The sequence below is a fragment of the Mytilus galloprovincialis genome, chromosome 4 (genome assembly GCF_965363235.1).
Source record: "Mytilus galloprovincialis chromosome 4, xbMytGall1.hap1.1, whole genome shotgun sequence".
Classification (NCBI taxonomy): Eukaryota; Metazoa; Mollusca; class Bivalvia; order Mytilida; family Mytilidae; genus Mytilus; species Mytilus galloprovincialis.
The window spans coordinates 10434956-10457813 of NC_134841.1; the positions used below are offsets into that span (position 1 = coordinate 10434956).

A 22858-nucleotide genomic window follows, 5' to 3' on the forward strand; every position below is an offset into this window, starting at 1 on the left:
GTAATACCTGACAGACTTTTACTGCAGGTTTTAAAATTACATAAGCATTTTGAACAAATTATATAAAATTTTAGTTTAAAAATAATCTTAGAATAAGCAACTTTACTGAAAGGAAACTTATTTGGATGCTTAAAATCTTAAAAATTGATTTGATGAGAAGTCAGGTGACCAGTTGTTGTACAAGATACTGGCAAACATGAAAATATATTATTAATTTAAAACATTTAACAGTAACGGTATGAATCTGTGTTGTTTTTGGGTGACCTCTTCTCAACGAAAAAATCACCTCCTAGCATCTTTATATCAATCTTGCCAAATTGTGGTTAACAGAAACTAACCCATAGTTTGAAAACAAAATTGTTACAAAGTTTTATAGTGTTGGGCTAGCTGTGGAACCGTAGCTCTTAGGTCCTTGTGTTATTTTTTGACTATTTGCGGACCATAGAGCTACAAAGTTTTTCTATTTCAAAACGTTCGGAATTGCGGCCTAGGTTCAGGTCGCACTTATTTCCCAAAAATTTATTGTTTATAATCAATGCAAAGCTTATCAATATATATAGTTCGTTTCGTTCGACATTTTTCTAAGATATGACGTACCTATTTATGTTTGAATATTAATTTCCTAAACACTATTATCTAATTATTTCCATTTGTATACATTCTCCGCCTATTTTTTTCGGCCATATTGAATCTCGTCGTGACGTCACGAGAAACAAGAAAAGATAACTCTTATAGGAAAACACATGGTTGTTTTGTTTACATTGTCTTTTATTTCATTTTCATGACTTTTTGAATGAAAGTACGTTTAATAAAAGTTAGATACTAACGGAAATAATAATTCTTTTAAGCAATTTAAATATTCAGTTTGAATTAATGTTGTAAAGTCTTATAAACACTCGATTCTCACTTAGAAATAAGTAAACAAACCAACACATGTTTTTTTATAAGAGTTATCTGTTCTTGTTTTTTACGTAGGCGTTCCTCACCTCCAACATAGGAGATCGAGGATATTTGAGTTATCTTTTCTTGATTTCGTGACATCACGATGAGATTCAATATGGCCGAACAAAATAGGCGGAGAATATATACAAATGGAAATAATTAGATTATAGTGTTTAGGAAATGAATATTCAAACATAAATAGGTACGTCATATCCTAGAAAAATGTCTAATGAAACGAACTATATATATTGATAAGCTTTGCATTGATTATAAGCTATGAATTATTTGGGAAATAAGTGCGACCTGAACCTGGGTCACAATTCCGAACGTTTTGAAATAGGAAAAAATCCATAGCTCTATGGTCTGCAAATAGTAAAAAAATAACACTAAGGACCTAAGAGCTACGGTTCCGCAGCTAGTTTTGGGCAAGCCTTTTTCTGAATTAATTTATTTCAGACATTCATAAAAACAAAATTGGTTTGTATAATAAGATATGACAATATCTGTGGAATTGTTATAATTTTCTGTTTTGATAAATTGAATTTTCAATAAAAATTAGACCTTCTAAGAATAAAAGAGGACCTTAAAGTGGTTGGTCAAAGGTCCTGGAACTTCCATTGCCTAAAGTAAATTTTAAGTCATGCAGATATTTACTAATTTTTTCAGGGTTCATCTTTATTTGCGTTAAAACGCAAGAAACACACAATTAGTGGTGATTTTGAATTTTATTGTGTAAACTCCCCATGGGCCTTAAAGAAAACAAAACAATGTTTCCTAAGGGAAGTAAGGATGAAAAACTGCATAAATTCAGCATTGTTCTTCTATTTTATGAAAAAACTCTGAGTTATCATGAAACTGACATTATAGCAAACATCTTATGCCAGTTATTGATATTTCTTGTTCTAAGGCATTTCTATATATCATATATATAATATGCAAATTAGAAATGGATCTCAAAAACTTCAATTTCTTTGGCTCAACATTGGCATTAATGTCCCTACTCATTTAAATTTTCCATCTTCATGTTATAAAGAATATTAATGTCTCGGCTTTCATGCATTCATACAAAATCTTGAAAAAATTAGGAACATGCCCCATTTATTGGCATTATGTTTTCTGGGCTGTGCATCCGTTCCTCTGTCCGTCCCACTTCAGGTTAAAGTTTTTGGTCGAGGTAGTTTTTTATGAAGTTGAAGTCCAATCAACTTGAAACTTAGTACACATGTTCCCTATGATATGATCCTTCTTATTTTAATGCCAAATTAGGGATTTTCCCCATTTTCACAGGCCACTGAAAATTGAATCAAGAAAAACTGAATTCTTTCAAAACCATGTTTTCATATTAACTATAGAACTAGCTCTTAATTGATTGAATTGTTAAGTGACAGTTAAATAGGTTTTTTTCAGAATTAATTGTATGGGGAGGGGGAGGGGGCAAGGAAGGCAAATTATTAAAACTGATAGGTGGTAGTTATTTAAGAAAGATTGCTAGAACATTTAAATGAAATATTCAATTTAAAATGTATGCATGGTGGGGTCAAATAAGAATTGCCTTCTACACCCCTCACCCATTTTTGGAACAGCCCTTACCTTTGGTGATGGTTTTGTTAAATTGTCTTTAACCTCTCACCTTCTTGATATGATTTCAGTACAAGACCAACTTAATACATCAGAAAGGATATTTATGTTGAATATTGAAAGATGGTTTAGTTTATTTATTGCATCTTGTAAAGGACCAATCAGGGAGAAGATGCTATCTGTAGCTTTAAAATATAACAGGTAAGAAGTATGAAAAACACAAAATAATTCCTTCTTATCAGCAATTTGTACATTTTCCCTTTGATCTTACTGCCTAGAATTTATCCAGACCTTTCAGACGAAAATATCTGGCGTTGATGTCACATATCTACATCACATGTTCATTAATTTATCATTAAACACACACAACTTCATTCATATTCTCAACGTAATGTATGTGTAAAAGTAGTTTTATTCTCTATTTTCTTTTATTTCATATTCTCAACAAAAAACCCAAATTGTTACTATTCATTGCTGATTAAAAGAAGAATGGCATATTTTAAACTGGCTTTATCCCCCCTAGCAGACTTGCTTGATGTTCTTGCTAAGATAGTATCAAAATCAAAAATTCTATTATTCTATATATATCCAGTGACTTTTCTCAAGTAGAAGGTGGGATATTGACATAATGGTTTACTTCCAAGGCTCATTATTCCTCCATCCGTTAGCAACGTTTTTTGCAATACTAGACCCCAGATCTGTAAACATATTGACACCAATTTTCACTTGATAGGTGGATAGGTTTTTCATTGAAAAAATGTTTTCTTTTATATTAATTCTAGATTGAGAAAGGTTTTTTTTAACACCTTATACAATATTTTAAAAATAACACAACATAACTGACAAATGATTATGTGCTCAAGGGCCCTGCAAAAATGAACCCAGCAGGGTTGAGTTTTGCTGGATTTTTTCAACTGCATTATTTGAAAATATTACAACTTACTTTAGGTTTGTAAATTTTAGACATTGCTATAAGTTATATGTCTTACTAGAAGCTAGTAATTCAAACCAAGTACTAAAATGCAAAAGTCCGTGATTTAATAAATAGTGGTTGGTGCCCATATCAATTATCATAAATTCCATGCATTGACTAACCTTAGTAATGGCTATGAATTAACTGTTTAAATTTCTTTTTCAGAAATTTTGTTGAGAAAAATTATACACCACACGAAGGACAAATTACCATGAGATCTATTAAACTAAAGAAAGAGATAACAGACTGCAATGACAATCTTATGAATAACGTGATGGGAGAAAATAGATTTGGTCCATTTTATGAGGCAATTTTAGCCCATTTTCAGAAAAGCATTCCTGAAGCATTGCAACATCTGTATGATAAACGTGTAGACATCAGTGAAAGGTATAGCAAATTTACAATGCAGGCAGGGAAAGATTATTATAACGCATCAAAATTTATGTGATGTTGCAAATTAATTATCCCATAATGTGCAGAAAATTCTCGGACAACATCCTGCATCTATTTGAAAGTAGCTGAAAAGAAAAAACATAATGTTACTGAAAACAAATAAAAATGTATTTAGAACAAATAGCAAGATTTGCAGATTTATTTTAAAATCATGAAATTTTATAAAAATGACTTAAGAAATGTTACAAAAAAATAAGAGCATACTTTGAACATGTTTAAGTTATCATTACTATTTATCCCTAAATGTACGAAACAAAGGTATGTTTTTTTTCAATTATACATACTTGTGTTTATAGTTTATTATTTTGTACATAAATTAGGTGGTCAGTTTTCTTTCTAGAACTGTTTTACATTTGTCATCTCTAGGTCTTTAAAAGATTGTTATGTGGTATGGATTTGATATTGACAAATGACTTATAGAATATTTTTGATTTAATGGTGTCACAATTGCAACATAATGTCTCATGAAAATGAAAAAAAGACTGAAGTTTATGCAGTTTTCTGCCCATATTTACTTTGGAAATATTGTGTCAGTAAACAAATCAATGAGATAAAATTGAGAAAGGAAATGGGGAATGTGTCAAAGCAACAACAACCAGACCATAGAGCAGACCAATGGGTCTTCAATGTAGCGAGAAACTTCTGCACTCGGAGGTGTCCTTCAGCTGGCCCCTAAACAAATATGTATACTAGTTCAGTGATAATGGATGTCAAATTAAACTTCTGTGATTTTTTTCAGTACATATGAAGAACCTTTGGACACAATGCTGTTCAGATTTGAGGAATTAATACATATAGACTCTAATACAAGTCCTGGTTCAACAACTAATAGTAAGATTGGAGAATTAGGGACAGTCATCATTAAAAAGTTGCTTGATCTCACATCTGAGGTAAAGAAAACAACAATTGGGACAATGGAAAAGTCATCCACGCCTCAATTTAAAAGCATAGAAACTCGTGGAAATGTGAAAACATCAATGTTAAAGATTTATACATGTATGATGATACCACAAAATATACAAAGAAATTTGAATTGTTGTAAAGCTAGAATTTAACTTGTAAGAGAAATGTGCATGGTGTTTTTTTCTTGTCTTTCCTATGATTAAAAGAAAGATTTTTTTAAAATGATGGATAGTTCAATTAACTACATTGACCACAGACTTCTTCAGAAAAATAGACCAACAAGCAAAGATAACAATACAAATACAAATACCAAAGTTTCATTTTGATTCGGTTCACAAACAACAATACAAACATAGGCTCTAGAGTCCAGAGTGGTTTTTACCGAATATTAATAACATATACATAACATTAAAAAATATAACATGCAGAGATTAGATATATCTATTCTGGTATATATAAGAAGCAAATTGTTTCAAATATTAAAAAGAAGATGTGGTATGATTGCGAATGAGACAACTCTCTACAAGAGACTAAATGACACAAAAACTAAATAGCAACTATAGGTCACAGTACGGCCTTCAACATTGAGCAAAGCCCATAATGCATAGTCTGCTATCTAAGACTGAATTATCAATCTGTACACATCCAACATTCAATAAATTTAAGGTAAAGACGTCAAAAACAGTCCGAGAAAAACATAACCTTGTGCAATGCCAAGATACAGGTATAAACAAATTGTAGATTGTATACATATAACAATAATATTTAATTTAGTTTTAATAAACTGATAACAAAATCAATATTAATACCAATAAAAACAATATTCAATGATCTAATTCATGTAACTACAGTGTTGAATTGGTAACTTTGTAGAAAAACTTTATTTTTTTAAAGGATTGATAAATTTACCAGGATCATTTCTAAATTTCTGGGCACTGTAAACATCACTTCCGTACAAATGAGGATGTTCTCTACAGGTACAACCAAAATGCATAGAAACAGTACAGGCATATTGAATATACATGCATAGCATTTCTAAAATACACATCTAAACATGCCAAACTGAATCTTTACTAAAAAAAAATGGAAGCACAACTCAAATTTAAGCACAACACATGACCAAGGTAGCCTCACTTGGTACAGACACAACATGTGAGGTTAAACTAGGACCTTATGACATATAAGCTAATGAGGCCAAACTTTAGTCGGGTTGTTTTCTCTATGTCAGGTTTCCATTCTCTATTCTATCTTCAAATTGTTCTTCATTGTATTGATCCTAGAATTTATAGTTCTTCATAAAATTTATTTCTGTAGACTTTGTGTGTATGATACTTAACTTAAAAAGCTATAAAAATTATTACCCATAATATAAAAACCCAGTTATTATGTTTCTGAATGAAGTTGGTGTTGTTGACAGAGTAGCAATGCAGGGCTTTATAATGTTTTTTTTTCTTGACTATAGATGTTAATAGATGTAAATAGTTCTTTCTTATCATTGATAAGTATAACACAATGTTTCTATTTTTCAGATGTCACTCCTACATACAGTAAATAACAAGCCAAGTCCTGTAAAAGAGATTAAAACAGATTGTCTGGGTAATATGACTTAATTTCGTAGTGGCTTGGTTGCATACTTTTGAGACACAATTCACTATAATGAGGACTAAAACCTTAAGGTACCTTTCTTGTATTACAACTGCAGTTTCTTGTGCATGTCAAAACATGGAGGTAAACAAAATAGTGCATTTTTTTCTGATATTTTTCTGTTTGATTATAGGTTTATGCTGAATTGAAATAAAACAAAACGTAATCACTATTCAGCAGCCTTTACACTGAAACACAGGCCCAGCATCTCAGGCTTGTAAAATTCCTCTCAGGTCTGTAAAAGTAACATCTCAAGGCCAGCAGAATCTAACTAAAATTTTCCAAACAATGAGCTCTAGGCCTGTAGTTTTTAAACTTCATGGTAAAGACTATTGTCACTTTATAATTCTGAATGTAGTTGGTGTTGTTGACAGACTAGCAATGCAGGCCTTTATAATGGTTTTTTTCTTGACTAATGCAGATGTAGATTTATCCAAAGTATTGCCATCTATCAAAGAAGTCCCAGATGATATGTTAGAAGTGGAAGATAATCCCAGTACAGACAAGGTAAACTGTTCAATTTGTTTTTTGTTGCTCTTCTGGCCATCACTTGGCTTCTGTCATCTATAATCTATTGTCATCAGTCTGTCAAGATGATATAGTTTAACATTTATGAACGATTAACCTGTTTGCAAACCAACATTGCTGCCATAGTTGAGTTGCAACAGATAATTAAAAACCAGAAATATAAATTGGGTTTACACATGAATATGTTTTGTGTCAAAAAAAAATGAATAAATAATAAGTTTTTAGATCTCAATTGTTGATAGAGTTTTATGAATTTGATTAATATCATTTCTTTCCTGCCTATTACATACAAATGGATGACTGGATTAAACAAAGACATAATGTAGACAGAAACTTCCTTTAGGATACTCTCAATCTTTTAGTAATTAATATTTCTGTATTTTGAAATGTTTATTATAGACTTTCTTCATTGTATACAAACATTTAGTCCAACTGGTCAAACGAGTCTTCTATCCATTTTCACCTACCATCCTAAATTGTTGAAGATTACAGTATTATATTTTAGCGTGGCCTTTGTAAAACTTTGATTTTAGTGTCTCAAATTGAGTTTACCTAGCAATGCATAGCAGAGCTAGGTAAACAGATATTTGTGACAGTAAAATCAAGTTTAAGGAAGGCCAAGCTTAAAGTAAAGTACAGTTATCTCTATTTTAATGCAGCATATTTAGATAAATTTCATTTAATAAATATTTTGGCTAAAAAGTACATAAATCAAAAGCCTTTAGCATCTAAACGATGTGACGTCAAATGTATACTCTCTACCTTTCTACACTTCAGAATGGTTTAAATTTTGACAAAAAGAAGATTTTTGAGGCTCAGAATGTGACTTCTTTGTTTTTTTTTTTGTGAGAAATAACATAAAAAAAAAAAATAGGAATTCAAAATTATGGCTTTCTTAGTTAGGGACTGGTAGAACGAGGAATCTAACCCATAGAAAAATTTGTTAATGTCTTAATGAAAATTATCGTTTCAAACGAAGTGCATTAGAATTAAAAAATTAATGTATTTTCAGTTGATTGAGACAGAAGCTAATATAAGGAACTATCAAAGACGGATAATTCGTGACTATATCACCATTGTTCTTCACGCTTGGAAGTGTCAACAGGACAAGAACAAGAATTGTGAAATCAAACACTGCAAAAAGATAAAAACATTACTTACTCATATGAAGTCATGTACAGATGGAAGATACTGCAAAAGTAATTATAACCAAGCTTTAAAAATAATACCCTTGCTTTAAAAAAAGTTATAAATAGAGAAAATCTGAAAGGAAAAAATATTTTCAGAATAATGAGCTCTACCAATTGTCCATATAATATATATGTCAAAACTGTTAGGCATATATTCTTATAGGAGTTATTGCCCATATCAAGGTAGTTTTTGATGAAGTTGAAGTCACATCAACTTGAAACTCAGTAAACATGTTCCCTATGATATGATCTTTCTAATTTTAATTCCAAATTAAAGTTTTGACCCCAATATCAAGGTCCACTGAAGATGGAAAATGATAGTGCGAGTGGGGCATATGTGTACTATGGACACATTCTTGTTTTGTATGTCTTTAATTCCACTATTTTCTTTTTTAGAATGATATTTAATATGTTCATTCAACTATTCATTTAAAAGCATTGTACAAGGCCATGAAACATGGATAATTGATTCAGCAAAGAATTAAATGTCTCGAAAAGCAACAAAACCAAACACCAGCTACTGTATGTTTAAACTCTTAGGTTTCCAGTGGTTAGGTTGTTACTCTTATACTCCCATAATCTATTTTCTTTTTACTTCCTTGCAGATAAGGAGTGTTTTCCAAGTAAACTCTTGATGGAACACTGGAACAGCTGCATTAAAACAAATTGTGGCTTGTGTCGTCCATTAAAGGAAAGTGTTAAAAAAAAGAATGGAAGATCTGGTCATGAGAGTTGTGAAACCTGTGAATTGGTAGATGGGCAGTACTGTCATCAATCATGTACAGAAACGGGATGTGTAATATGCACTGTGATGAAAACTGCTGCTTTATCAAATGACCAGAGTTGCAATGATCATTTCATTCAATGTTTGTTGGAAAAGCAATGTTCATCAGAAGATTGTGGTTACTGTACTCATTTTGAGAATTTGGTTCAAGAAAATTCCGACACAAAATATCTGTGTGATAATTCAGGAACTTGTCGCCTATGTTCAATCAAATTAAAAAGTTATGACCATTTCTACTTTCATGGATGGATCAGTAAGTTATCAAATTAGTAATATGCGAGACTGTATTTTATCTTGCTTTTTGGTCGAGCCTTCGACTTAAGTCCAAAAAGCAAGACATAGTGATCCTACATCCTATTCACTCTGGTTAAAGTTTTTTAAAATTTAATAATTTTCGTAAACTATTCTGGATTTCTATCAAACTTGTACAGAAGCTTGTTTATGATCATAAGATATTATCCAGAAGTAAATTTTATAAAAATATAAATTTTGTTTTTCTGTATTTTAATTCTAAATGGACTTAGTTTTTCTGCCAGGAAACATTACATTCACTCGGTGGTTCAAGTTTTTAAAATTTTAATAACTTTCTTAAACTAACCTGGATTTGTACCAAACTTGGACAGAAGCTTGTTTATGATCATAAGATAGTATCCAGAAGTAAATTTTGTAAAAAAAAATCAATTTGTTCCGTATTTAACTTATAAACAGACTTAGTTTTTCTGCCAAAGTACAACACATTCACTCTGTGGTTAAAGTTTTTAAATTTTAATAACTTTCTTATACATACTATCCTGGATTTGTACTAAACTTGGACAGAATCTTCTTATAATCAAAAGATAGTATCAAGAGGAATATTTTTTAAAATTTTTTTCACTCATTTTTGTTGAGCCTGTGATTAACAGCACAGTAGGCGAGACACTGGGTTCCGCGGAACCCTTACAAATTTTTAACTTATATCCTTGTATAAATAATACTTTATTTTTACACTTTAAAATTTTCCACTTTTGATGACTTTATTTTGTGTTATTTCATTCAATAACCCACATCAAAATATAATTTTGTGATTTATTATTAAGGGAAGGATTGGTGACTAAAAAGACTAGAAATAGATCCCACAATTGATCCCATCTAGTTAGACCTTTGTATGAAACCAGTCTAGAATATGTGACTTAGTATTATAATCTTTTTTAGATAACACCAAGTCACTGTTCCAGAATCTAATGTATTCTGGGTAATATTTTTGAAAGAGTACAAGGGCAATTTTGTCCTCAATTTAAAACAAAACAAATAATTTTACCATCGATATAGGATTGTAGTAAAGTATGAAGAAGCCAAAAAACAACATTATAATAAATTTGAAGGCCCTTTTAAAGGTTTTGTAGGACTATGAGAGCCATTTTGTGCATAAAACCCCCATATTTTAAAATGTTTACAGTTACTAAGAAGGTCAGTGGTTCTCTCTGGTCATTTCAGGGTTCTGCAACCAATAAAATCTTACTGTAACAAAATAGCACACTAGTGCTGAACATGGTATGAAACACTAACAGGTTATGTATTTACACCAGTATGAAAAATTTATACATGATAATTATATTCAGTTTTTCATTAATGCCCATATTTAGAAATACAATTTCCTTATACACAGAAAAACTCACATGATTCATGTATTTATTACTATCTCTATTTTGGTGCTTAATCTTGGTTTGATTTTTCTTATGAATTTGTATTTTAGATACAGAGGATATTACAAACTTCATGCTTCAATATGATGATACATTCAATGCAGCATATACAGTTCTTGGACTTGAAGGGATAGGTTCTGACATCCATTCTGAGTATGAAGGTAAAATATATTGTTATAATGATATAGTGACCACCTCTTAAATGTTAATGCAAACTTGCCAAAAAAAAATTATTACATTATTTGTCACATTTTCTTAAGAAATACTTTCCATAGCCTCCTGAAATTTGGTATCAAGCTTCATGTAGGTATGCTATACCTTGTGTTGCAAACAAATAAATAGAACTATTTTATATAAAAAAAAAATTTGTTGGTTTCAGCTTTAAACCCAAGGAATTGATTTTTAAAAGACACTTAACGACAAAAATTAACAGTTTGGTTATCAACTTTGTGAGTAATCAAGGATCAAGGAAAAAACTTTAATATTATTAATAAGAATGATTTTAAAAAGCAATTAATATTAAATGTCAAAATTATTACTTCTTACAAGTAAAAATTCAGTTGTATTCTATTGGGACAACATATCTGTGCATTTATTTATTTTTATTTTGAAAATAAGTTTAAATTTCATGATGTTATATTTGTTTTATATTGAAATACAGGTATACACGTAGCTGCACAGTTTGTATAAAAGATATAAATATAGATATGAACAATCAAAGTGTTAATAGTGATATTAATTTTTTTTGTACAAAAGATCTCAATAAAAGCATTGCAACTTCAACAAGGGTAGCAAATGGTAATGGGAAGAAGAGAAAAATTCAAGGAAAAGGTTGGAAAGAGAAAACATCTTTGGAATACAGAAATCATCTAGTTAATATATTGTAAGTCCCATATTCAATAATAAGAATAAGTGTCTGTAATGTTTAAAATAGTGCTGTGCATAGCAAGTTATTTTTTTTTACAGGCTTAATATAATCCATCTTCACCTCGTCTGAATTGGTCACAGGATTCTGAAGCAGCAAATACTTTATAATTATTATAAAGTGTGTGATTGATTGATTATTTTTTGTTTAACGTCCAGTGGCAAGCATTTCATACAACTTCAGAATAAGAAAAAGTTAATAAATACAATAGGAAGGTACTGTAACAAGGGTTGATAAGGACAAACTGCAATAAGTTTTGAGCTGGGGGAAAAATGGTTTGTTGGAAAGTGACAGAAATTATAATTTCTAGATATATAATATGATATATATTGCAGATTTGTGTTTACAGTAATTGAAAATGTATAGTATGTTCCATTTCATCTGACTACTATATGTAAAAAAGGAATTTTACTGTTGAACAGTTGAACTACTTTGAAATATATTTTTGTTAATTTACAGTGTTGAAGAACTACTGCCAAAGACTAATGAAAATAGAACGAAGTTCATGACAGTTGTGGCTTTTTGTACAAGAATGGAACAGCAATTGTTTGACAAAGCTGACACTAAGGTATGATATATATATTAACACAATTTATTCAACAATATTTTTGCTGTGTTAATAAGGAAGTTCTGTATTAACCCCTGAATTAAAGGCTCCTTACTAAGGACATGCACATAAAGAATGTAGTGGGGTAAAATATGATTCTGAGGGATCACCACTCCCCTAACCTAGAACTGGTAAAACAGCACAACATATCGGCTATTCCATTAAAATGTATATGGGAGAGTAGTCAGGGACTTTAAAAATATCCCTACAACCAAGAACCATTTGCTTGATAACTTTACATGTATTGGATTCATTCTGAAAAAAGACTCACAACCTAATTCAATAATTAAACTTCAGTTCCTACCAGACAACATATATCTAAATGGAATTGCCCTAAGAACAAACTGGAAGAATTAGTTGGAATCTAAACAGAATGGTATAAGCTCAAATAACATAAAAACACAAAGCACTGACCTAAGAGAACTGGTAATTATTGAAAGCTAGTTCAAAGCCAATCACACAAATAATAAATAGTTCTTGTTCTCCTAGACTAAAGTATCTATCAGTACACATCCAACGATTTAGTGTAGAGATATAATAAACGGTCTTGAGAAAAGCATGATCTTGTGCAATACCAAAATGTAAGTAAATACATGTAGTATCAACAGGATGTAGGACCAATTACTGTGTAGTATAAGATATTTAATTATATTTTGATTAATAAAAAAACAACCTTAGAAAATGTTTACAGTCTTCATGTGGATGTGCACAGCTGCAATACTGTGTATATCAGTTTCAGATGTATCTATATTCAACTACCTGTTAACCCAATACTTGCATGTTCTGACACATAATTTATATACATGTATATGAAATTTTTGTTGCTTTTTCCTATGGAACTACAAGTAGGTAAGAGCTTCTTGAAATTTGTTATCAGTCTTCATGTGAACATACTATACTGTGAACTGCAGTTTCAGATTTTTCAGTTTTCATCTTTCGGTTTTCCAAATACATGTATGTTTAGACGAGTTGTTTACATATATATATATATATGCTAACACATAATTCAGGGGCAAATCCAGATATTTTCAAAAGGCGTGTTCCCGACCCAGAAAAGGGGGTGGGGGTACAACCATATATATATAAAAAAAAAAAAGATGTGGCATGATTGCCAATGAGACAACTCTCCACAAGAGACCAAAATGTCACAGAAATTAACAACTATAGGTCACCGTACAGCCTCCAACAATGAGCAAAGCCCATACTGCTATAAAAGGCCCTGAAATGACAATGTAAAACAATTCTAATGAGAAAACTAACGACCTTATTTATTTAAAAAAATGAAAGGAAAACAAAAATGTAACACATAAACAAACGACAACCACTGAATTACAGGCTCCGGACTTGGGACAGGCACATAGATACATAATTGGCAGGGTTAAACATGTTAGCGGGATCCCAACCCTCCCCTAACCTGGGACAGTGGCATAGCAGTACAACATAAGAACGAACTATAAAAATCAGTTGAAAAAGGCTTAACTCATCAGATGGACAAAAATACAAGTGGACGTGGCCAGGTATTTGTACATCCCAACAACAAAAAGACACTAGGAACAGATCTGAGAGTACTCACAGTTAACTGACAGCTAGTTCAAAGCCACTAACAACTAATTAAATAATCTAAGACTAAATTATCAATCCTTACGCATCCAACGACCAATAGATTTAGTGTAGAGACGTCATAAACAGTCAGAGAAAAACATGACCTTGTTCCCTTCAAATGTGTTGATTGTCAAAAAAGCAGGGGTTCTGGATTAAAACTTTTGATAGAGGGCACCTGTCTATAAATGGTAATGATGTGCCTTACTCTGAAGGTCTTTTATTAGTAGATTTGAATACATACAGTAAGTCTTTTCTGTTGCTGACATATTTTATTGAAATGTTTAGCTATTTACATTATTAATATGTTACAGGAGGATTATTTTCATTTGCTTGTGGACAAAATGTATAGAATCAAGAGACAAGCTGCAGCTAAAAGGCAAGAGCAGAAAACTGGCCAACTACAGATAGAGGGTATAACTTGAAACTTTTATTATTCCCCTATGTATAAGATGTTTTGTCAAAAGTTTGGCTTTATGGTGATAATTATAGGACAGCTTGACAAACTCTGTTTGAAATTTTAAACAATGTCATTGATGTTCATAGAATACAGGTCAATTTCTTTATGTTTTAGAAAGGTTAGTTACCTTAATTGTTTGTTTGACATTGACACAATGTCGTGGACCGTGAAAAACATCATTTTTCAATTTTGATAGTTTTGACATTTACCTGAAAGCTTTCAAGAACTATTCCCCTGTATTCATAGTTTGTTTTCCTTTTCAAAATGAGCAAAAACTTTTGATTTTCACTCAAATTCTACGATAATAAGCCAATTTACTTTAAAGAAACTGAAACATATATCACATGCAGGGCTTCCAAAACGGTCATATATTCCGGTCATTTGTATAATGTCCGGTAAAAGTCCGGCTGGGCAAAGCATGAAACGGTCATATACTTTTTTTATTTTTCAAGGCTTTTTCGGTCATTTTTACATAATTCACGATCTTTTTGACCCAACCTTTTGCCTTTAACATCAACACGTTTCCGGTCATAAATGTGACATGATGATTAATTACTATCAAAACAACACCTACTTAAATACTTTCTAATTTTAATCAAGGCTAATTAGCAGTTGGACAGCTGAATTTGAATCTACCTGTTCAGGTGACAGGTGAACTATGATCAGTACCGGACATCGTATACATTGATCGGTTTAATCACAAATATTTTCTTACATTTCAGCGGTTTGTATCTAATTGATTTCGTTCTAAAGATTAAAATCATTAGAAATTAGTTTATCAAAATGATTTGATGACAAATTTTAAGGTTTTAAATAAAAAATCGTCAGAACTATGTCGTATGAACTAGAACACGTGTGCGCATGTGCACAGGTGGGAAATTTAATAATGCATCCTACATTTCTTCAAAAATGCTAAAATTATCAATGATACCTGTATCTAACGTTCAATTCAAGTATTTTGTTGAAGAAATAACGTGGAAAGAGCTTCTTCTCTCAGTCGTGCTTTGTAAAAATACACGGATTTTACGTATCCGTTTATGGTCCATGTTTTACCATTGTCAAGTCAACATCCGGTTGAAAACGAAAGTAGTTTCTGACAATGTCATTTTGCACAAATAAAAAGTCTATGGCAGATATGAGCACGCTGATGTGCACACTTTGAATGATACACTGCCAGTTTAACAGTAACATCCTAACATCAAATTCATATCATATCAAAGTAAAGTTTAAAATCGTTTTTTTTTTTTAATGTAATGTCAATCATTGGAATGGCCATCTGATTTCCATAATTGCCTTTTGTGACTAAGTCTTAAGGGATTAAAATCGGGATCAGATATGAAATGTCCGGCTGGCTCAAATATTTTTTGGAAGCCCTGATCACATGTACGTGTGTCAATAAGAAAGATTTCTAATATTATTTATTTCATGACAAATGCCCCATTCAGATATGAATACTGTAAACCAATTTATGTTAGCGGTTATTTTATTTCATGTTTTACCCTTTCTAGTCCACCTCACAGCTATATAATTTCGCGATTATCTAATTTACTTGATGTAGTTTCAAATTTTACATATTCACAACTATTTATGTTCACGATATATATTTCTACTCGGGAAAGTCGTGTAATAAGTTTGTAAACAATACTTAGCTTGTTAAACACACAGAATCTATTTTTTTTTAAATCCTAAATATACTTAAAAACCAGCAGATTTAGTCATCTTCAAAAATATATTTAGGGTTTAAAGACTTGACAAAAATAGATCTATTAATCTTTCTTATGTGTTTATGAATTCACTTAAAAAAAAATAATCTTAGAATAGCAGCATATACATTGGGGGCGGAATTGGGCCTTTACTTAGAATCTATCAAATGGATGATAAATAAACAATTATGCCAAAGGTATTTTATATAAGTAAAAATAAATTTAGTGCTTGTATTTCACTGTAGATGAAGATGATGACATTGAACCAGCATCAAAGAGACCCAGGTTATCAGATACTTCAAATAATGAGGCACCTGAGGGAATACTATCAAAGGTATAGAATTAAAAGTTCCCTTATACATCATTTTTGGATAAATTTGAAATCATCCCAAGAGACTACCTTTACAAGTCAATAACAACCTTTTTGTGTCAATGTTTAAATGAAAATTTGTTCTACTGTGGATTTTTGTTATTTTCTTTATCTGTTTGTCAGAGAAATTTATGAAATTAAGTGTTGGTATGCATTAACACTAAATAAATTTTCTAAAATAAAATGTTAAAATGCTACTGTTAGTTTTAAGTCCAGTTTTTAAACCATTTTCATACATCAATGTTGATAAATGCTTCTTGAATACTTCACAAGTGTTGAAGTAAGCCAAAAACTAATAAAATTAAAAGCTGTGTTATTCAATAACTGGATTAGGTAAAAAATGAAAACAATCCCATAAATATCCTGAGTCAACCCATTTGGCTGAATATTAACATTAAAAGATGTGGAAAGCCATTTATTTATGAAAATTATTGTTATGATGGTATGTTTTTTATAAATGATCTAATCTCAGATGAAAAAACCATACTGACATTTGAACAGCTTAAAACTCAGTATGCAGTTAAAACCAATTTTGTTGAATATTATGGTCTTGTTAGTGCAATTCCAGGTATCTGGAAGAAAACAATTTCAGATCAAGGTAGATAATTAGATACTATTGAAAATGATATCGTAGAAAGACTTTAAAATGATAAAAAAACATGTAAATATTTTTATCAACTATTTGTAGAAAATATTAAAGAAAATCCATCAGGATCACAAAACAAATGATCTGAGAATTTATGTGTTAAAATTGATGATTGGGGGGAAATTTACTCGATGGCATTTAAAGCAACAAAAAAACATTCAAAAATTTTCAGTTCAACTTCAAGTTATTACATAGAATTGTATACACAAACTCTCTTCTTTATAAATGTGGTTAAACAGAGACAGAATTGTACACTTTTTGTACTGAAACCAAAGAAAGCTTACTGCATATTTTTTGGGAATGTATATACAGCAAAAATATTTGAATAGCATTTCAAAATTTATTATTAAAATGTGGTTTTAGCCTTAAATATATAGAGGCAAAAGATGTTATTTTTGGTATTGGGGAAATTTTTTATCCATATAATGTTGTACAACATATAATGTTGATTTTAAAATTCTATATTTATAGCTGTAAAAATGCAGGAGAAAAACCTTCTGTGAATGGTAGTATTGCATATTTGAAATACTGTAAGAATAGAACAACATACAGTGAATTTCTTATCGCCTACACAAAAAGAATATATAGATAAAAAATGGTTGCCATTACAAATTATCTGTCCTAGGTGATTTAAATATTTCATAACTAGTACAAAAAATATAGTTATATTTTTGCTTTATGTCTTGCTATTTAGAGTTGAAGTATTTTTGCTTTATGTCTTGCTATTTAGAGTTGAAGTAATACGATAATATCTTTAAGACCATATTTAAAACTGTACATGTGTGTAATCCTGCTTGATTGTTTTCTGTCTTTATGTGAAAAATAAACAAATTACAAAAAAAAATGGACTTGGTATGGATCATGTAAATTGCAAACCAATTGGGTGATCGTATGTGGAAATCCTGTATTAATTTCAGTGTTTTCCCTAGGCTATTCATGCATTGCGGTACTGCTATGCATAAAATTGGCCGCCATTCATCCCTCTATGTGTGAAATTTTAATTATCTTAATATAATGTGAAGTGACAAAACTCTGCAGGTGTTTCAAAATCACTGGACTGATAATTGATCATTATTTGATGCAACGATCTGATTTTACAACCACATTGATTAGATAGAACAACATTCAAGACTTCGATTACATAATAGAAATCGGGAGTTCAAATTGTTTTAATGATAAATATTATGGCCTCACACAGCTTCCAAATAGCCTTCCGTTGAACATGAAAAGTAAACCTTTTGCAGTATAAATTTTGTGTTTTGAAATATTATGTTTGACATCGTTAATTTATTGATTTATTTATATATCAAACGCAGTTGATTAGTTGTAACAGAGAATAGTATACCTTTGACCTCTGTAGCAGAGTTCAAACAATATATGGGTCACTGAATATTTCAAATCGTCTGTTGTGATGAATGATGTCAAAGATTATTTTATTTTTTAAGCTGATCTTTCAAATTAGTTTTAATTCAGAAGAAAGTAAAACATTGATTGACTGTACCTTAAGTTGAATGTCTATATCCAAATTAAATTTTTAGGCAGTTAAGCTGCCTTATGCGAGCGCCCTGGATTTGTGTGCTACCCAATAAATGCTGAAATACGTGCCATTGTTATCATCTAGCTGGCTACTATATTATTTATAACTTATTGGACAGTTTTTTCATACTTTTCATTCTGGATTACAAAAAATATGACCAGAAAAACCTTAAATGATCGTCGATTTTCCCAAAAGTTTTGAAGTTGCACATAGGAAGTAGAGCACATTAGGAATCCTTATGTAGTTTATTATCCCCTGAGCTTTTGGCTAAGATGTCAAAGAACAAATGTATGAAATATTTAATCGCCGAAAATCTCTAAAGACAAGTAGTTAAGATTTCCCAAATTACAAAAGTCGTAGGAATATTGTTTGTCCTCAATACGTAGTCAACTACGTATATATACGTCAGTAGTCTATTAATATAAGTTCAGCTGATCACCCTGTTGGCGGCAATTTTGAAATAGAAGACGAAATTTTCGTATCTTTTCAATTTCAATTTGGACGCAAGGGTTCAAATAAGCGGTGGTCCAAGGTCTGCGACCTTCCACTTTTGCAGTCGGACTTTCTACTTGGTTACTAGCTACGCCCGACGGACCTTGAAAGAAAATAAAAAAAATAACTTTGCAAACATTTTTACCGAAGTTTCGTAATAAACGATCTCAAACTTATTTTCATCATTACCGTTCATGACAGCGATGTTCAATTTGTTCAACCGCTAGCTTTATACAGAAAATCGCCGATAAATAATGTGTAAATCCGAGTAAAATCGTATCTCACTATCTGTCAAAAACAACATTGAAAACAAAATGGCTGCCGCGAGATTACAATATCGGATCCGATTCCGGAAGCGGATAAGGGTAATCCCGGGTTTTGGCTATCAACTACAAAAATCCAGACAGGTGACAAAATACATATATGCCTGGTAAATAAATATAAACACTAGAATTTAAAACCAAAAGATATATGATAACTTATAAGTGATTACTTTAAATTAAAAAAAAGTCCCTGACTTATATATGTAAAAGAAAGAAAAAGCAGAAAATATTTTGTACACCAATTTTAATGTCAAAATCCAATACAATGTGACAGCTGGGAACATTTTATCTAACAATATATATGTTCCTGGTAACAGTATAATTTTTTTTTATCAGTTATAAATGTTGGTAATGAATGTTAAATGCTTTTCAAGTTAAACATATTACTGCAATTTCAAGGGGTTCTTCTCAATTTTGATAGGTCAGTTAAAATAGCTGGAAGTTTCTTATATAAAAAAAAAGATGTGGTATGATTGCCAATAAGACAACTATCCACAAGAGACCAACATGACCAAAACTTGGTAATGATCAAGATCCCCACCCCTAAACCATATATATTCATGTACTGTGGATTCATTATTATTCGTTGGATACCAATTTTCGTGGATTTCGTGGGTACAGACGAACCACGAAATTAAATGTTTAACGAATAGCAAGTTTTATATAAGCTTGTATGCAGACTTCGGCAAAACCACGAAAATAAATATCCACGAACTTGCAAATTTCCCATAATCCACGAAAATTGGTACCCACGAAAATAAATGAATCCACAGTATGGGACAATATAACAAATTATATGAAATATAGGTGGAGTTCGTTGGGCCACTCTGACTACCCCTTTCTGTTTAAAAATTTATAACGGTCGAGATCCACAATCTTAAACAATATATATTTATGTATGGGACAATATTACAAATCAAATGAATTATAAGGGGGTCCCTATGGTCACTTTACACCCTCCTGTTTGAGAACTTGGAAAAATTCGAGATCATCACCCCTTAACCATATAAATGATATATACTCATGTATAAGACTATATAACAAATCAAATGAAATATAGGGGAAGTCCCTGTGGTCACCCTACCCCTCATGTTTAAGAACTTTGAAACAGTTGGGATCCCCAACTCTAAATTAAATTGAATATAGGGGGAGTCCCTGCAGTCACCTGATTGAGAAATTGGAAACAGTCGAGATCCCCACCTTTAAATTAAACCATATATATTCATGTATGAGAACTAATCAAATGAAATATAGGGAGAGTCCTTAGGGTCACCCTACCCACTCCTGTTTGATAACTTAGAAACAGATGAGATCCCCACCCCTCAACCATACATATTCATGTATTGGACAATATAACAAATCAAATGAAATATAGGGGAAGTCACTGGGGTCCCCCACCCCCTCCTGTTTGAAAACTTGATAACGGTCGAGATCCCCACCCATAAACCATATATATTCATGTATGGGACAATATAAAAAATCAAATGAAAAATAGGGGTAGTCCCTAGGGTCACCCCACACCCTCTTGTGTGTGTTTTGAGGACTTGTAAAAGATTGAGATACCTAAACCATATTCATTCCTGTTTGTCATTTCAAAAAAGATTGAATGACATACAAGGTCAATCTCATAGGCGACACATATGCATATCACTTTCCTAGACCCTAACACTTGTCATTTTATTCCAAACTGGGACATCATGGACTTGGGGTGAAGGTGGGAGTCATTTACATTTACTATGGACAGGTCAGTCAGACCTCACCATTGATCCCTGTAGTAGTAAACATTTGTCTGATTTGTGTCTCATAACTTTTGTACTGTACAACACAAACTCAGTTTTCTTTCCAGGGAAGCAAGTCCATTCATACTTTTACAAGCTCGTACTAAAGTCAACTTGAACGACTAACAATCAACTAATACGAACAATTACGATCAACTAGAAGAACTGCAATCATTGCAAATTTGTACCACTGCTGACTCATGAAAGACTCATTACCATTCGTGGTCATGTGCGTTGCTATTGAAAACCTTGATAAAATATGAATTATTTGCCTTAATGATTAATTCATTAAATGAACATAAATGTACAATTATATATGAATGTTTAATGTTTGATCTTTTAAATCTTTAAAAAAAAAATTGAATCAACATTGCCACAGTTTTCATAATTAACCGGATTTTTGTGACAAAAATGTCGGTTATTGATTTGGGGATGTACGGCGGGCATTCGGGCGGCACTAAATGTTGTCTGTGCATTTTCTCATGAACCGTGCATCCAAAGCTTTTAAAATTTTAATATGTTGTTACTGATGACAAAATGGAGGTCAAGTTCAAGAATGACGATTTTGACTTTTACCGTTAAGGAGTTATGGTTCTTGAAAGATTGAAAAATGGCGTTTCCAGTCGGGTCCGTGCATTTACGCATGAACTGTTTAACCAAAGCTTCCCAAATTTTAATATGTTGTTACTGATAAAAAAATGGAGGTCAAGTTCAAGAATGACGATTTTGACTTTTACCGTTCAGGAGTTATGGTTCTTGAAAGATTGAAAAATGGCGTTTCCAGTCGTGTCCGTGCATTTACGCATGAACTGTTCAATCAAAGCTTCTCAAATTTTAATATGTTGTTACTGATGACAAAATGGAGGTCAAGTTCAAGAATGACGATTTTGACTTTTACCGTTCAGGAGTTAAGGTTCTTGAAAGATTGAAAAATGGCGTTTCCAGTCGTGTCCCTGCATTTACTCATGATATATCGAACTGTTCAACCAAAGCTTTTCAAATTTTAATATGTTGTTACTGATGACAAAATGGAGGTCAAGTTCAATAATGTTGATTTTGACTTTTACCGTTCAGGAGTTATGGTTCTTGAAAGATAAAAAAAATGGCATTTCCATTCATGTTGTTGCATTTACTCATGAATCATTCAACCTAAGCTCTTTCAAATTTTAATATGTTGATACTGATGATAAAATGCAGGTCAAATTTGATATTGATGATTTTCACTTTCACCGTTCATCAGTTATGGTTCTTGTGATATTGCCAGGAGACAAATAAATGTTAATAAATCCGGTTTGCTGTCGTTGTGACAGCCTCTTGTTATGTTTGCCTTGGTTTTTGGTTAACTGCCTACAGTGCTTACAGCGCTTTGATTTAAGGCTGTAACCCATGATCACAAATTGAATGCTTTGTTTACAGTTGTTGAATGCCATGTGCTTTTTGGAGGGAAAATTTGGGAAACCCCTTAACAGGAAGCAGTTACATTTCATTGCTATTTATAGACAGTAAGAATTCCCTTTTGATTAACTGCTGAGATTTATTAATGAAAAACTAATTATTTCTTAGGGTGAAACTGATAGTTCTTTAATCTACATCTAGGGATGTGTAAAATGAAAAGAGGGGACTGGGGGGTTTTTTTGTTTATTTTTTCATAATATAACAAATATATTAAGCCCACCAGTCTGAAAAGAAATGGTTAAATGGATTTTAATTATGAAAAACCCAATGTTGTTTAAAAATTCCT

General features: G+C 31.5%; 1 protein-coding gene across 1 annotated transcript in view; it reads left to right on the forward strand.

Annotated features, from left to right (window-relative positions):
- LOC143071323 (uncharacterized) overlaps positions 1-22858 on the forward strand; it is a 36723-nt gene that overhangs the window by 8104 nt on the left and 5761 nt on the right. The window contains exons 8-19 of the mRNA XM_076245567.1: positions 2592-2721; positions 3659-3880; positions 4686-4836; positions 6379-6445; positions 6915-7000; positions 8034-8220; positions 8817-9248; positions 10728-10838; positions 11434-11560; positions 12062-12170; positions 14123-14222; positions 16217-16305. Coding sequence (XP_076101682.1) covers positions 2592-2721; positions 3659-3880; positions 4686-4836; positions 6379-6445; positions 6915-7000; positions 8034-8220; positions 8817-9248; positions 10728-10838; positions 11434-11560; positions 12062-12170; positions 14123-14222; positions 16217-16305 — 1811 coding nt within the window. The remainder of the gene's footprint in view (positions 1-2591; positions 2722-3658; positions 3881-4685; positions 4837-6378; positions 6446-6914; positions 7001-8033; positions 8221-8816; positions 9249-10727; positions 10839-11433; positions 11561-12061; positions 12171-14122; positions 14223-16216; positions 16306-22858) is intronic.